At 39.6% G+C, this 16888-nt stretch overlaps 1 protein-coding gene across 9 annotated transcripts in view; it reads right to left on the bottom strand.

Annotated features, from left to right (window-relative positions):
- Positions 1-1411: 1411 nt before the first annotated feature.
- EMSY (EMSY transcriptional repressor, BRCA2 interacting) overlaps positions 1412-16888 on the bottom strand; it is a 42496-nt gene continuing 27019 nt past the window's right edge. For 4 of the 9 annotated variants that reach the window (XM_065833482.2, XM_065833500.2, XM_065833508.2 and 1 more), the window contains 10 exons: positions 15410-15546; positions 13804-13977; positions 12702-12900; positions 11415-11579; positions 11007-11165; positions 9643-9702; positions 8473-8627; positions 6565-7131; positions 5153-5662; positions 1412-3113 (listed from right to left, as the gene is read on the bottom strand). In XM_065833482.2, coding sequence (XP_065689554.2) covers positions 2919-3113; positions 5153-5662; positions 6565-7131; positions 8473-8627; positions 9643-9702; positions 11007-11165; positions 11415-11579; positions 12702-12900; positions 13804-13977; positions 15410-15546 — 2321 coding nt within the window. In that variant the 3' untranslated portion in view covers positions 1412-2918. The remainder of the gene's footprint in view (positions 3114-5152; positions 5663-6564; positions 7132-8472; positions 8628-9642; positions 9703-11006; positions 11166-11414; positions 11580-12701; positions 12901-13803; positions 13978-15409; positions 15547-16888) is intronic. The other 5 variants (XM_065833491.2, XM_065833545.2, XM_071815306.1 and 2 more) reach the window with 3 other exon arrangements.

Genomic DNA, 16888 nt, shown 5'->3' with positions numbered 1-16888 from the left:
CAGCTTATCAAGGAGAAGTGATGTGCAAATGTTACCTTACACACTGACGTCTTATTTTTAGTAGTTCGGTGATATTTATAAGGCTGTGAGCAGTGGATACCTGGCTGCAGTGGGATGAAATAAGCATCCCAGGGGCACAGGGCAGGACAAGGAACGGGCAGAGCTGCCTGGAGGTCACGACAAGGAGGAGAAGGCCAAACGCTCCGAGATTATCTTCTTGATGTTGTCCTCAAAAATCAAGTAACTAGGAAAAAAAATAACATCTTGATCTTGTATTTTAGCTCACCTTGTCTATTCCTTATCATTAAAAGTATTTATAAGTGTTGGAACAAATTAAAATAAGATAATCTAAATAAAAAATCAGCTTCGTTTAGAAAAGCATCAAGAGAAGGGTCTCAAGAACGAATGCGTTCATTACAAAAATCTAAATTTCTTACTTGAGTGCAGCATGTGCTTCAGTTTGCCAGGCTGAAAACAATTCTTTCTCATAGCAACAGCAAAAGCTTTTGTGCTTTTAAAATATTTGCTCTCTTCAAGGAACTGTCAAATATATCACTTAGTTGTTCATACCTTTGCTGTAAAGTCATTGCTAAAGATGCAAACAAAAGTCGTAAAACATGGAAATAAATTGGATCAGAACTTAATATACTTAATGTATTAGGAGTGATGAATACACCTTATGCTATTTCTTAGTATCCCTTTTTCGGCTGGAGAGAGAACGTACATTCACCGAAACCTTAAACCATTAATTAAGGCAAAGTTCTTGGGCGAAAGCGCTTAATAAAAATCTCACTCTATATTCTCATGGCCTTTCAGTCTAGACAAGCCAGGGACACCCAAAACACTGCAAGGTGACAATGAAAATTTGATAAAATCCAGAACTGTGTGTCATCTGCTTCAGTCTTTTTATAACTGTGTATGGAAAACTACAGACATTACCTGGCACTGGCATCTGCAAAGCAAAACAGACTGTCCAATCGGGCAGTAAAATCTGTATTAAATCACTTTTTGCCACTCTGTAGCAACGTGGAACCTTCAGGACTTGGATCGTAACTTGGTCACTCTTGTGGGTCACCGTTATTTCACTAAAACAAGAGTAAAAGCACCCAAACTATCAAAACCAGAACCACCTAGAATGGCACACTGGTAGAGTTATTATCTTTTTTACTAGAGAAAGAAATATTATGGTATTTCTCATTCAATATATATTATTCTCTTCCATCCTGAGCACTGAGTACAGTAGAAACCAAGCCAATACCTATTCCAACATAAAAATAATGCAAAAACAATGTTTCCTAACCCAGTACTCTGGCATTTGTATGTTGAATTTATCAAGACGCTTTTCCACCGTGATAAACTACGTGATTTTTGCAACTAATGCTCATGGAAAACAGAAGGGGGGAAAAAAAAGTGCATGAACGTCATAGGGACTTAGTTTATAAAAGAAATGAGGTTACATAAAAAACAACAGCACCATCTACGGGTTACTGTGTGTTCTTACAGCAGTGGGTACTCAGGACAAGTAAGATAAATGCGTTGGTTTAGGATTTGTATTTTTAGTTTGAGTTACTCTTGCTGGAATTTAATCTTAACTACAATATCAACAGTAAAATCACAGCTTATAAAGAAACAAAAAAGACTGACGCAAAAAGCTGTATTAGACTTTGGATGAAATCTACTTACAGTACTTCAGTTCCAAAACCTGGGCAGTTAGGCTGATAGATGTATATACAATGAAATGATATGTCAAAGTCTTAAAATGCTTAGTTATTTATAATGAAATCTATACAAAACAGTTAAAAACATGTTTTTATATACATTCAGACCAAAAAAAAGTATTTTCTTCATTAGCAGAATGTATTAAAACCGGTTCTTTCACCCCATCTGAACGCAAACCTCAGAGTATTGCTTCAACAAGCCAAGTCATAAGGCTGATTTCTGAAACCTACCACTGTATCCCAATTTAAGCTTTGAAACTCCCCAAACGGTCACTTTATAAACAGCATGTAAGAGTAAAATACGGATTTTTAAAAGTCGTAGCTCGCTTCTGAATTCAGGGGTTCAACTTCGAAAGATGCTGAACCACTTATCGCCCATTTTGGAAAACCGGTTTATAGCAAAATGCATCCCTTCCTGCCCCACTTGTATCTGAATTAATGCACCCGTCTCACAGGAACCTTTTAAACAGCTTGGCCTCACTTTACATTTGTTATTTCAATAAATAATCCAAGATTAACAAGGGTAGATGGGCACTTCATATGCTAATGGCACAAAGAAATGCCTCATACACTGTTACCCTACTTGTAACAAAAATCCGCTAGCAAATGCACTTTGCTACCAGGGAGTGATTTTGTTTATTTCCAAACATTCACCAATAAGAATTAAAAAGGAATCTCTGTTTTTAGGCTTATGAAAAGAAATCTTTAAGTGAGCACAAGTGCAAGGAAGCAAATTCCAAAATTCCTGGGGCTTTTCCAGCACTGTCAGAGACACTTTTTCTCTCACATGCTATTTAAAAATACGAATATTTATTCAACTTCTTTTTTTGATGGTGTTTTGTTCACGACTAAGAAAAAGACACAGCAAAATAACAATCCCTTTTCACTGAAAGCTGTTTCAGCATCTGGGCAAAGGCTTCAATAGCACGAGCTGTAGAATTCGCTGCAGGTTTGCTTTTTTAACAGTACATTCCACCGTCACGGGTTTACTAAATCTCAGTAATTCCATCTTTGTCGCTGGAAACGAACTTTTAAGAAGCAGCTTTTGCGACACCGTCTTGTTAGAACACACTGATGCTTCAAGGGTCCAATGAACAACTCTAATAAGCAAAAGTGCTCTAGGACATCACAATAAAAGGGTATCTCGGATACTCAAAATCCCCAAGATATTTTTAAAGTGCACTCCAGTGTCCCAGTTCCTTAGGATTGCTCAGCAGAACCTCGAGAGGGGCTGGGCTCGGTGCCATCCTCTGTGCTACTGTCCACATCTTGCTCCATCGCCGTCTCCTCGTCATCAAGGCGTTGACTGGTAAAGTTGTTGAGCTCCAGGAGCCCACTGGGTTCCACCACCACATTGGAGCTGGAGTGACAAGGGATGGAATAGTGAGGGATAGTCTAAAAGAAAGAAGAGATTTCAGTTTTAACACGTGGAGTTTGCATGGGTAAATGCATCTGCGCAAGCACTCATGGAAAAGGGATATTCGGTTTCCAAGAGCCGTTTTCCCCAGCTAATGCCCATTGCACGTTACATTAATTAGCTAAAGTTTCAAAGCACCTTTTCAACAGATCAGATGGTGAAAGATAAAATCTGAATAATCTGGCTCTTAAGGCATTGATCGCAGCCTTGGGTCTTCACTAATGGCCTGTGACGGCACAACCAACCGCTAAACCACCAATGCCCACCATCCATCATTCAAAGAATCCCAGAATGTCAGGGGTTGGAAGGGACCTCAAAGCTCATCCAGTGCAATCCCCCCGCCGGAGCAGGAACACCCAGCTGAGGTTCCACAGGAAGGTGTCCAGGCGGGTTTGAATGTCTGCAGAGAAGGAGACTCCACAACCTTCCTGGGCAGCCTGGGCCAGGTTCTGCCACCCTCACCATGAAGAAGTTCCTTCTCAAATTTAAGTGGGACCTCCTGTGTTCCAGTGTGTACCCATTACCCCTTGTCCTATCACTGGTTGTCACTGAGAAGAGCCTGGCTCCATCCTCCTGACACTCACCCTTTCTATATCTGTAAACATGAATGAGGTCACCCCTCAGTCTCCTCCAAACTAAAGAGCCCCAGCTCCCTCAGCCTTTCTTCACACGGGAGATGCTCCACTCCCTTAATCATCTTCGTCACCCTATTCCTCCAACGCAAAGCACAGATAACACTTTCTTTAGCTTCATCTTTTTCAGACAAGACATTCAGATATAAGGACTAGCTATATTTTTTTGTATGCAACACAACAGAACCTCTGGCCCTGCTCAGAGCCGCAGCGGCACAGAGGCTGAGGAAATCCAATGGACCCAAGCTATTTATTTCTGCTTGTTCTTTCATAGGTTCTAGAAACTAAATCTACAACTATACAACTGAAATTCTGGGTAGCATTTTACTTTTGAAACAGCTCATGCCACAATGATAAACAATACAGATTCTCAAAATACACAGTGTTTGAAGTAAAATAGAAATCTACCTTCGTCTATTTAGGAAAATGAGGACTAAAACTGAGTACAAAAACTATGGTTTCTACAAAAGCGAAGTTAACTGCAATGATGATTTTACAAAGGAGCATGAAAAATTTGAAAGCTCTGTACACAAATTATTTCCCACATCAGAAACATTTTCCCTGTAAACACAAATATGATAAGACAGTAGAACCATTTCGATCTACACCATCATCTGTGTGAACATACGCCATGCCAACTTATAGAAACATAGAAGGTCCTGAGTTGGAAGGGACCCACAAGGATCAACCCCACAGTTTGCAAACTTGTCTACAAAGATTCATATTATACCACTGTGAGTCCTCGGATGGCTTAAATACTTCCTCAGTTGACATTCTGAACATGTGTTACATCATAAAACATCATATTTAAGACAAGAGAATCAATGAAAATATCAATCATTAGTTAGGTAGTGACTCAGAGCATTTAGGATAAACATCAATAGTCATTTTATCTCAGAATTGGTGAGATTGGTCATAAGTGAAGTTAACAAGATTGCTCCTGAATTTAGACCTTATTTGCTGAACTTTCCCAGTAAGTAGAACTCCATTACTCCATTTTTTTGCACTAATTTTATACTCAGAGGTAATATTAGTAAATACTATAAAAGATTATAGATCATAGTTCCACAGTAGATCTTGAAAGTCATATTTTTAAGCATTTCAAATAAAAGTACTTGGTAAAACTAGATGAGCTTGATTTGTTTTCTTAACAGAAAAAGGAAGACACCGAGGACACAGTGAATGATACAGTTCTCGACAAACTTGAGCTCAGTTTAAGAAGAATTACACACTTTAAAGTACCAATCTATCACAAGTGTAGAAAAAGAACCAAAAACTGGGGAAGGAAAACAAAAATAGTCGAACATTGCTCGGTTGCAATCATCACATCAGACAGCAGTTTGCTCTGCTCAACCTCTGCCTTATTTGCTCCAGTCTTCTCTTACCTGGACAACAATTTCTGATGAACTCTCTTCAGCTTTCTTTTGTGATATATTCTGAATGTGTATAAACTGCTTTGTTGTAGGCATTCCTTGTGCATCGAGTTTCCTCTCTGTCAAAGCAGGACCAACAGCAGGAGGACTTGAACCGGGTTCTGCACGCGTCTGTTGCTGCAGGATGGAAGTTGCCGTCATCCCTACCGCAGTCACCCTCGGCACCTGGGGACAAGGTGACGACTCTGCTTCGCTAACGAGTTTACTAGCAGATATGGCCTTTTTTGGGGGGTCCACTGTTGTATGTTCTACGTTTGGATCAATCTGAGCTTCCACCATAGACACTCTCAAAACATCCGCTACCGCTGTCTTCGTGGATGACTGCGTGGGGAATAAACCGGTAACCGGCAACGCCAGTTTGGGCACAGAACTGGCACCTGCTACCTCTGAAACAGGAGGCTGCCTCCCCTCAAAAGTTATCTTTGTAACAGTGGATCCTTGCGTTATAATTGGCTGCTGCACCTGAAAATCAAATTTTTGTTGTGCATGTTACAGCTAGATTTTGTTTTTTTAAACTGAAAATTTAACTCAGTATTTCCAAGGACAGCATGGCACAAACAACATACTTGCTATTAGGAAGACAGTTGAAACTCAGTGTTTTAACAAAGGAATCAGCAAAGATGTAGATGTAGTAACAGTTAATTGAAGCCTGGGGAAAAGCAGCTCTTTCGGCTGCTAGATAAAGATTTTAGCAGTATAACACCACAGCAGCCTCATTTTCCTTTGGCATTTACACCCTCATGTGATGTTTGTTAACCCTCTTGTTTTCACATGTATTCCTTAAAGGGCCAAAAAAAAAACAACACGAAACTATACGTTTCTGGAGCTAGTGAAAATACATTATGCTTTTCATTCTTCAGTCTTTACATTTTCCCCTCCCAAGGAAAAATCAAATTACTCCTGTACATGAAAGCCATACAACTTCAGGAAAATGTAAACTACAAAGGAAGATGTGCAATGGAGAGCCTTAGGAGACTGCAGTGTATTCATCTTTATTTCCACGGAAATAAAAAGTGCTACGGGAACGGAAATTAATAACGTGTCATATCTAAAAATTAAAAGGAAACAACTGGGGACAAATTCCATGCACCAATGGTGGCAGAAATTCGTAAGAACTGTCCAATGAAACACGTCTGTGAGCTCTACTGATTTTTCCCCTATAACATGTGCTTCTCTGTCCTAGTGTCAACCTTCTGATGGGGCACTTAAAACCAGTGGAATGAGGAGTTCTCCGTTGCCAGGACAAAACACTGCTACAGCGACAGTGTTGGTGTTTTGATATATATTTTTTTTTTTGCCTTTTTTTGTGTGTTTTTTTCCTTGAACAGCGCCGTGTATTTTGCATGCTATCAATATTCCGTTACCTGGCTTGCTGGCTGTTTCTCTGAAGAGGCAGGTAGCTGCATTTGACCCTGGGGGGGCTGGGGTTGCACGTAGATTTTTTGTGCCGTTGGTGCCTGTTGCAGTTTGGGCAGCTGCTGCGTGGTTTTGACTGCAAGCACCTGCACTACAGTTTGCTGTGGCTGTGCCACTAAGGTAGGGAGTTGCCTTTCTTTGGCCATCATGTGGGGCGGGGGGTGCTGTGCATCTGGTTTGGTCTGTGCTTGCTCTTGCTGCTGCTGGGGGTTTATCTTTTGATGCCTTATGGAAAGCTGGGGCATTTGTGGGAGTTTGTGCTGGATTTGATCAGCCTGCAGGTGGATTGTCTGCTTCTGCTTAGTCTGGAAACACTGCAGAGTTTTCACTTGCAGTTGAGTCTGTTCCAGCTGTGGCTGGCTCAGTTTTTGCTGTTTTTGTGCCTGAGATTGTGTCAGGGCAGATCTGTAGAACAGGCCGGTCTGAGGATCTAAGGTGTCCATCTCTTCCACTTCTCCTTCCTCAGTTCCAAGTTGTTCGCTGTGTTTGGTAAATGCAGTGTGACTGCTTAAGGCCTTAGTAAGAAGAAGTTACAGCAAGTTAGTAAAGAGAAATATAAATAAGAATACACAATATAAAAATAATTTTTAATCTTTCAACTGGACTACTTCAACTTATTTTACCACTACAGAATCCCAGCTCATGTATAAAAATACCCTTGCATGGAGATTCCACAATACGTAAGCAACCAATAGCTATTTCCATCATGTTAAAGTGTGGCACGTCTCTATGTGACATTAACCATGTAACTAATCCTCAGTGGAGACCACGTAGCCCTCGTGTGTGTCAGACTAAGGTTCAAAGCCCCTAAGGCTGCAATGGCACTTGAATATGAAGCAGCAGGGATTAGCAGGTGGTTGAACAGTAGCTCCTCATTAAAGTGAGGCTCTCTCCACAATAAATTCTTACTCTTTCCTTTTGAGAGCCTAATCATCTTCTCCATGGCTGCTTCTGCAGCTCCTCATATACCTAGAGTCCACCTTATCTCAGCAGAGATCCTCACTTCGCCTTCCTTTCTTCCTCAAATTATCATTGCAACTTCTCCTGGGCACTGCACAAACACTGTTTGATTTTTTTGAGGGGCCTGAGGGAGCAAGACGTCTACACTACTATGCTTTGTATACCACAGTATACATGTATTAATAAATGGCTTTAGCAAGATGAAGCAGCCTATTCAAACACCTGTGAAAATACACTGTGAAGCGGGTTTATAACCCAAACGCAGTATTGTTCTGGTCTACAGCGAAGTTCCTAGAAGGTAAAGCACTGCAGAGCTGAGCAGTTCTTGAAGAAAGGAACTGGAGTGGCTTCAGTGAGATTTCACCACAATCTACACTTTGTTTGAAGTGTTTCGGATCCTTGTGGTACTGCTCTAAATATTATTTTATTCTTTGATTTCTAGAAGTTTGCTTATTCATCTACTAAAGCCTTCAAATGAAAAAGACACTGTGTGCTCTGTGTACTGACCAGATGCTGCTTCATGCCTCTTCCCCCCACACTAACACCAATATTAAATTGCCTAAGCCCCTGCAATACAACATATAGAAAAAAACCAGTTTGTCGCTGTTGAAGTGGTAATAGACAGGAAGAACTCATCTAGGAAGCACTATCTCTTCCACAGTGGCTGTTAATACATTTCACTTAAAAGTCTCAAAAAATCTCATTAACTGCTTCACCTTTTATCCCACCACCCTCACCATCAAAACAAGCTATATTAAAATTATTAATTGACCTTTACACTTCGCATTTTCAGTGGTAGCAACATGACATATCCATCGAGAAGCAGCCCTGGTCCTATATAATTAATTTAACCTACTGCTATTTCTATAGAGCATTGGGAAAAGAAAGGGTACAACCTGCTGCATGATATGGGTAATCGCGCCCGTGGAGGATGCGGGGATGGATTTCACCACGACCGAAGTCTGCGTTGCTGTCTGTGACTGAGCCACGTGCTGGAGCAGAGTCCTCTGGGGCTGGGACGATTGCTGGTGGGGCTGGGACCGATGACTGACTGAAATTAAAGAGGTCACTGGCACTTCTCCACAACTAACCGCAGTGATTTCTGCTACTGGCTTTGCATTTACGCTTCAACTGAAAGCATATGTGAGCAAAATTAAAGATCTGAGCATGAAGTAATTATTTTACTGCAGGTTAGCTTCAACCTTAAAGCACAGATCTATTCTGAGAAGCCTCTTAAAATAGTAACTCAGGGGTTTTGCTTTTGTCTCCGCTTCCTAAGCAATCATGCTTGGTTCAAACCTCCTCTGGCTTCTCTTTCCAAGTAGAATTTATACCTGATTTTCAGTTGGATTCTTTATACACCACCAGCACAGCATGAGTTATTCTGTGGTTTTTACGCTGCTAAAAGGACCTGTACCATTGACTGCAATTAAGAACAGCAAGGCTTGCTCGCTGAATTTCTACCATTGATAAACTGCAAGAAACGCTCTCCAGAGCATAGGCTAAATTTGAAAGATTAGCAATTAGGAAACATTCAGGTATTATGAAAACAAGTGAGGGTGATCAGAAACCACAGAGCAAAAATTGGGAGACCTTTTCATGCATCTATGTAATGTTTTAGAATAGATTCAACATGACTTATGGGGCTACTGGGATGGTTGTTTAATTAAACAGTGGATTGACAGACGAATGATCTGCTGAGGAAAAAACCCACAAACCCTTCTATATTGCAATCACTTCTAAGACATTGATCAAATTATTTATATATCAATATGGACAGGCATTAAGTATGTGCCTTAATTAACCCTTTAGTGACAAAATAATAACTGAAAGAGAATGAGCAACATTAAAGTTCAGCTGTAACATGACTTAAAGTTTCTATTTGCCTTCCCGAAAGTTAAATGAAAGGTCATATTTTCAATTAATATGATAATTTTACTTTCCCACTCCAAGAAAGGAGTTGGCTTATATCAATACTGGCCTGCATGCTGGGCCAGATCCATCGTGGAGATGCCCCAAAAGTTCCTGCACAATTCAAAAGTTCATTTAAAAATAAAGTTTCTAACCTATATGGTTGTGTAGATACTCTTCTGAATGTGAACCAATACAGTGTTGTCTTCCTGAGTCTGCAGACAGACAAAAAACGGTGACACTAAGACGCGTGAACCGCTCCCTTCATTTCACGAGTAGGCAAACGTTGAATCCCAGCTCCCACAAAGGTTAAAATGTGCTTAATCCTTTGGTCCAGGCTCACGCAGGAGATTTCACAACAGATTACAGACTGTTGCTACTGGTAGACTCCTGTGTATCAGCCCAAGTTTTATAGAAGTTCCAGTACTTCAAACATTAATCACAAGGAATTCTCAAACTTTTGTACTTTGTATAGCTTCAAAAAGTTACTTAAATATAGAAAGATGCCGAGTTTAATTTCCACTTTTCCCTGCATCAACTTTTACAGCGAGACCCAGCAAAAACTGGAATCTTGAACAGAAGCACAATGCACAGCACCTGTTATCAGTGAAGATAACTGACTGTTAGTCAGAAATCACTTTAACATTATTTGTGGTGCTTTTGAGTTTGCTTTAAAAGAGATCCAAGGGAAGGTGACTCAAACATTCCAAATTGAAGCCGGGCACAGTAATTGTTATTTAAAAGAATAAAAGTAACATCTCCCCAGCTCCAACTTCACACAACTTAAAGGAAGACCATACAAAGGATGGAAGCAAGGAGGCACAGAGCAGCAAAAGAAAAAATATCAGTTCGGACGTTTAACACTAAAAACTCCAGAGTTAGATACGTACTGACAAAATTTAATATAATTGAGTTTTATTCCTTTTTATCAATGAAGATTTTCAATGCACTTTTGTTTTCATCTTCCAAGCAAAGTAGGGAGATCAATAATGCAGACTTAAGAAATTAAAATGGAAAATGGGTAATTTGATCCTCTTGTGTACGTACAGGAAGTGGCTCACGCCCAGTGTTCTGGGGTAGCAGGGTACATCAGACACACGGTATAATTAAGAGCTGATTAGTGGAAGCAAGTCAAGGACTTCTATAGAACAGGACATCCAGACAGGAGGAGCCAAGTTTATAAAAAGTTAAGAACTGAATCCCCAAAATAATTTGAATTTGAATGATTTATTTGTTTAAAGAGTGCAAATTTAACAGTTCAAAGCCTTCCAGCAAACAAAGAAGCTGTGGACTATGTTAACATGCTAAACGCACACCCGGCTTAAAAAGCCACTTAGTCTTGGTAAGGAAGTAACATTTTGAAAATATGGATTAAACAAACTCAAAAGTCTGACTCCTCTAGATAGAAAAGATGCCTTTCCTCTACAGTAAATTATAGTGAAACACAGTGACGAAAACCCATTGTGAGAAAACTCCAAAATGAGTTTTGCGAACCCCCACATCAAACTACTTTACTCACCAGTTGTGATATATTCAGCAACTAATTCCGACTCTACTACAGCAATTGAAGGGCTTTCTGGAGAATGTCTCTTTTCTTGGGTCATCTGGATTGGGACAGCCATTTGGCTCAAGTCAATGGTAGGCTGCCTTGGCTTCGATTCTAACTTTTCCTTCACTGCTTTGGGAGAAAAACATAAAATAAACGTTCAAAACATGAACTTCTATTCTTAAAAATACCTCCAATAAAAATGCAAAAGTTTAATTTAATAGTGAACATTATATAATAGATTAAAAACTGTTACAGGATAAGAAAGGAATCAAGTTGATTCAAGGTAGGTGCTTTTCAATTACAAAATTTATTACAAATGGCTACTTAAGCAAGTAATAAGCTTTGATGTTATTCTTAATACCGCGTGTGTTTTCACACCTGTTGTCTGCTGAAGTTCCAGCAAAGCTTTTATTGTGGAAGTAGCTGACTGAGATTCACTGGATACATCCTGGTAGATTATTGTTGGGCTTGTGTCCACAGCAATTTCGTGTTCTGACCAATCTTGACTTCTTGAAGCAATAACATGGACAACAGGCTGAGAATCTGTTTGTGAAAAGAATAAAGGCACATCAAGTCATCATAGAACCATTCTGGGATGAACCATCAGCATTTTAAGCATTGCCAAGGATGCATACTCTCATTCTGCAATACTTATAAGTGGTTCTTGAAGTAAAACACTGCTGATATTATGAACAATTTCCACCAGCAAAAATATTCTATATTTCGGTTGCTTATAAATGTTTTGGTTTGAACAACCAAAGTTCAGCAGGTTTCTTTCTACAGTGAATTTGCCTCGAACTGAACTATTTACAGGTTTTAGCAGTTCATGTGATCAACATGTATTGAGCGCTCTAAATTAACAGCTCCTAATTTTTTAAAGTGTGTTGAATCTTCAAAACTTTGCTTAAAATAACAGTATAGACTAACAGTTATGGAATAATATAGGCAAGGTGATTGAACAGAACACAAAAATGAGTACACGTTTCACCGAAAGACATTTCTTTTTTATTTAATGCAGTGATACACCCTATGGTCTCTCCTGATGCAAAGCTGGGTGTTACTTATACCCTATTATTTATCCTCCTCTACCAAATAAGAGCAGCTGGATCTGTATCAAGGCTTGAAGCCACGGCAGCATCCCCACTGGGACTGCATATCTGATATATATGTTCTGATGCACATACACGTGCTCATAAAAGGACCGAAATTTATGCTGGTCCCATGACAGCTGTCAGTCATGCACTGGAGAGATGCTTCAATATACTCAGGGAAGAGGGTGGCAGGGCATGGGCTGCCAAGAAAACCCAAAAAACCGCTACACTGCCTACCTGTGACTCCCCAAAAAGAGGAAACAGGCTGCAAGTCACAAATACTGTAACAACAAGCCAGAGCTCAGCAAAAATATATCATCTCTGCTTTTCACATAAGTGGAGGCATAGAGTAAATAGATCATAAAATATACATTGAGATGTACGGGAAGTGAACAATTACACTCACTGCCAATAGATTGGGTGAAAACCTGTGTAAAAAGAGATGCAGAAAGTTAACTGTTGGACTTGATCTTGAGGGTCTCTTCCAACCAAAATGATTCTGCGATTCTATATAAAACTATATAAATGCTTGGGAGATGGTCCATTTGTATTTTATGTGGACACTAATACATACCTTGGGAGCTCTGGGAGGACTCTGTAGAAGAAGAGCTGCTCTCAGTGTAGGTTTGTGGTTCTTCTTTCACTTCTGGGAGAGACGAGTTTCCTGTCTCTGCCACCCTTGACGCCTGCTGTAACGTCTCGGTCACCAACTGCCTGGTTTGTTCACTCACAACTGTTGCTTGAAACGTCACTGGCTTTGGTTTTATGAGAACCTAATTAGAAGGAGAAACCTCGTGTATAGTAACAGCACTCAGGAAAACAGATCTGAACAATCAGAGCACAGGGTGCCACTCAAACAGATCAATGTACAAGACCAACAAAATAATTCACTGAAAATGTCTACCTGTAAATTCTGCAGCTCTGATTATTAAACCACAAAGCCCAAGTAAATGGCAATGCACAAGAACGTACTTCTCACGCCGTAGTTTGGAATACTTAACACAATAAACCACTCAACAGTCATTTTTCAGGGTTGGATACAACTATGGTGTGACAAGAGAAAGCTACGCAAGTGAGCTGCAACATGCACTGTGCTGATAAGGACAAGCATCTCCCTTCCGCAGCCCACAATAAATAGTCTTGAACAATCAAGACAGGCAAATTATTATATCTGATAAAAGTTTAGCTCTTTTAAATACTAAGTACAACCAGAGAAAAAGCTGAAACTGAAAGCATCCAGCAATAAGTCAGATTCCCTGTATACAGCCCCATCAGCTATATAAGGTTCCAGGGACAACGTGAACGTACATTAGCTAGAAAATAACTTCAATAACACCTCAGATTCGATGGACGACCAAAGTCCAGACTCTGCGTCTTTATTCCCCGCAATCTAGCCGTCAGCTGTAAGACTTAAACAGGCATCCAGAGCCATGACCAGAAAGTTTCAGCTCTCTGAAAGGCTTTGTAAATCCTTTTGCTTTGCTCTAGGCCTCCAGAAACAACTAGGAAATGCAAACACGGTGCTCAAAAAAATCAAAATCAAGGCCACCTCAAAGCCTTATTCCCCATAGACATATATTAATCTTGCAACAAATGCGGCAACACAGTGAAAAATTATTTACTTCCCGTTAAAATTTAGGGGTACATTTCAAGACAAAAATGGGTCCTCACTGTACCTGCGTTTTCCCTTGCTGACCATAAACAATTTTAGTTGGGATGATTTTGGTGGCTGGCTGGACCGTGGACCCTATTCCTTTTGGCTGTGTAACAATCATTTTTGTGATGGGTCTTGTGGCAGTGATGATAGCAGGTTTTGCTCCTGCTGGCACTGCCTGAATAGTTTTCTCCCCCTGTAGAGAAGTCAAAATTTACAGGTTAACTTAGTGAAATTCTTCAGAGAGACCCACTTCTCTAAAAAAATACACAGTTACAGGTGAATGTGTGTACCATGAGATCAACCTGCTGCTGCTGCAACTGGACTTGATACAAAAAACAACCACCACGAATAAAAACCCCTATGGTTTTGAACGCAAAAGCTATCAAAATGCCCTTTTCCATTACTTTACCTTTTGAGCAGCTCTGAAGGGATGAACAAAAAGAATTAACTAAAAGATACTGACAGGTTTTTTGAAGCTGCTTCAAAGAATTCACCTAAGTCGGAACTTTCCTCAAATCCTTCGCTAGTGTTTTATAAAACCTCTTATTTCTATTAACACTAACTTGGGCAAGACATTGACAAAACTTCAACTGATTTTCTAAAAAGAAACTATTTTGATATAGTTCTTTGTATCATCCTCATGACCAAGATATTAATTACATATGGTCATATTACATCTGCCATTGAAACAATGCTGACAAATTATTAGACTCCTGATCGCTTAAGAAGAGCAAAGGCATTAAGCATGGGGTATTTTTTAGCTCTGCACAGTAACAAACCAGACAAGGAACAATACTGGCTGCCAGTTCTCCCAGTATTTCTACTGATGTCCATCAAGCAGCTGGAAAACCCAAGAACCACACTTGTTTCAGAAATATCAGCACATTCTGGTGGTTCCTAATGTGTAACATCACAAGATTTCCACTTGTGTGAAAACAGAGCTTTAAGTTTTGTAAATTAGGAAAGTTCAAAATCTTTAAAAACAAAACAAAACTAAAATGTTTACAAAAATTCCAACTCCTTACTTAGCTATTTAAGTAGATTTTTAAAGATTACATGATTAATGGATTAAATGTCACAGTTCTATCTAGGAACATAAAGCACATTCATCATTTTTAGTTACTGGCACTTATAGGTAAACCCAGTTGAAACGGGAAACTTGATTTTGTTCTTAGTACACATCAGGTTATCCAGAAAATACTTCAACTCTATACAATACCCAGGTACAGGATGTTACAGTGTTACACACCACAGGAACTGAAAGGTGGTATCTTTTCTTCCAAACGATAAACGGTTGGAGATCAGAGTTTATAAAACCACACTGTGGTTATCACTAGAGCACCAACAGGGTAAGAATCTATTAATTTTCTTCTACTTAAACCCTTTGGGATCACAAAACCATTAATCATGCAAAAAATTCAAGCTCAAAAGTTATTTTCCTTTAACTTTGAGAATATTCCCAGTTGCTTTAAGTATCTTTCATATTCTGCAAAACACCCCTGACATTAATGCGTGCTCTATCTGTTAAGGAGCTCATGCACAATTTGCTTTTAATCAGGACTTTAGCAGAACAAATGAAGCAGCCAGCGCATGCTATCGGTTTGAGACTTGAAACTCTTACTTACCCCAGCATTCAACAGCGTTGTGACGACGTTTTTGCCCGGAAGCCCTTGAATTGTAGTTCCTTTTCCAGTCGTTTTTTGCACGACGATCACATTGGGTTTGGACGTCATTGGAATTGTAGTGATTTTGGTTGTAGTTCCTAAATTTTTGTGGGAAAAGAGGTAATGTGTGGTTTATCACATGTACATTTCCTTCCACGGTGGGAGCTGGTGAGATATATACAAATCATTGTATTGAAATCTGACAGCACAAAGAAAAAGGGCAGTATCTGGAATGGGAATTTATGTCAACATATAAAGATTAGATGCCCACTCTTACAAACCTTTCACCTACAGCAAAAACAGGCAGATAATTTGTTCTATATTAGGACAGTCAACTCCTCCTCATGAATTATAGAGCAGACTAACACAGCTTTCTCAGGCTAATATGTTTAATTTCTTAAAGACTAGAATAAGTGGGATAAAGACGCCACTAATACTCAACTCAAGGTCCTATTTGCACAGACAATATTCTTCTACAGATCACCTCTGTAAAAGAATCCACATACCAAGAATCTACCTCGCATCAGGAGAAATACCGTCTCTTTCTGGCATGGAATTGTTGTGATACAAGTGACGAGTAGTGGATTGAGAAAGGAGAAAAGAAAAATACGCTATTGCTTTAAAATCAGTTCTTGAAAGTTGAGTCTGTAAGTATGGGGATTCTTTTTTCCTTTTTTTGAAGAGCTCTGTGGGTTATTTCTGTTCCTCTCCCAATATTTAATTAGCTCCATTCCCTGTATAAGGTTTTTATTTACCTGCAGTGACAGGTAATTCTCATCAGCCCTTCACAATCTACAAGAGTACATAGCGATATGCAAGTCATCAGTGTTATCAGACTGAAAATTAACATCTACTCGGACAGTTTTTTAATCACATCTCTCCACTTTTTCCTTGAAGAAAGCACCGCTCAGTCTGCAGAGCTGCAAACCCAAGGATTCCCCTCACTACCTTCTACCCAATTAATTATGCCTGCAAATACTCCACTACATATTTCAGAGTAATAATTCCAATCCTGGGAATGGGAAGACACGTTGAGATTATGATTTTCTTAATTCTCATGTAACCTCATCTGGGTGTTCTGCTCAGGCGGGGGTATTGGACTGGATGATCTTTCGAGGTCCCTTCCAATCCCTAATATTCTGTGTGAAGCACCTAAATACCTAGAATACTGCTTTCCTAGCAAAAAAACCAAAGCAAAGCAAACAAAAAAACAACCCAAAAATCAACCAAAAATAAAAACCCCACCACGAAACAATAACAAAAAAACCAGACATCCTTTCCAAACCTGTGTTGTTTCAATACAATCGTTATGCAAGACCAGCCAAGGGTTTCCCTGCATTAGCTGGTGCTCAGGAGAACAGTATTTGCATTTGAGTATAAAAACTCACTAATAGATCTGGAAATCTTCTCAACAACTCATCACACCCACAACAGCTTAAA

Source organism: Patagioenas fasciata, chromosome 1 (genome assembly GCF_037038585.1).
Source record: "Patagioenas fasciata isolate bPatFas1 chromosome 1, bPatFas1.hap1, whole genome shotgun sequence".
Classification (NCBI taxonomy): domain Eukaryota; kingdom Metazoa; phylum Chordata; class Aves; order Columbiformes; family Columbidae; genus Patagioenas; species Patagioenas fasciata.
This window is presented reverse-complemented; position numbering and strand designations above follow the sequence as displayed.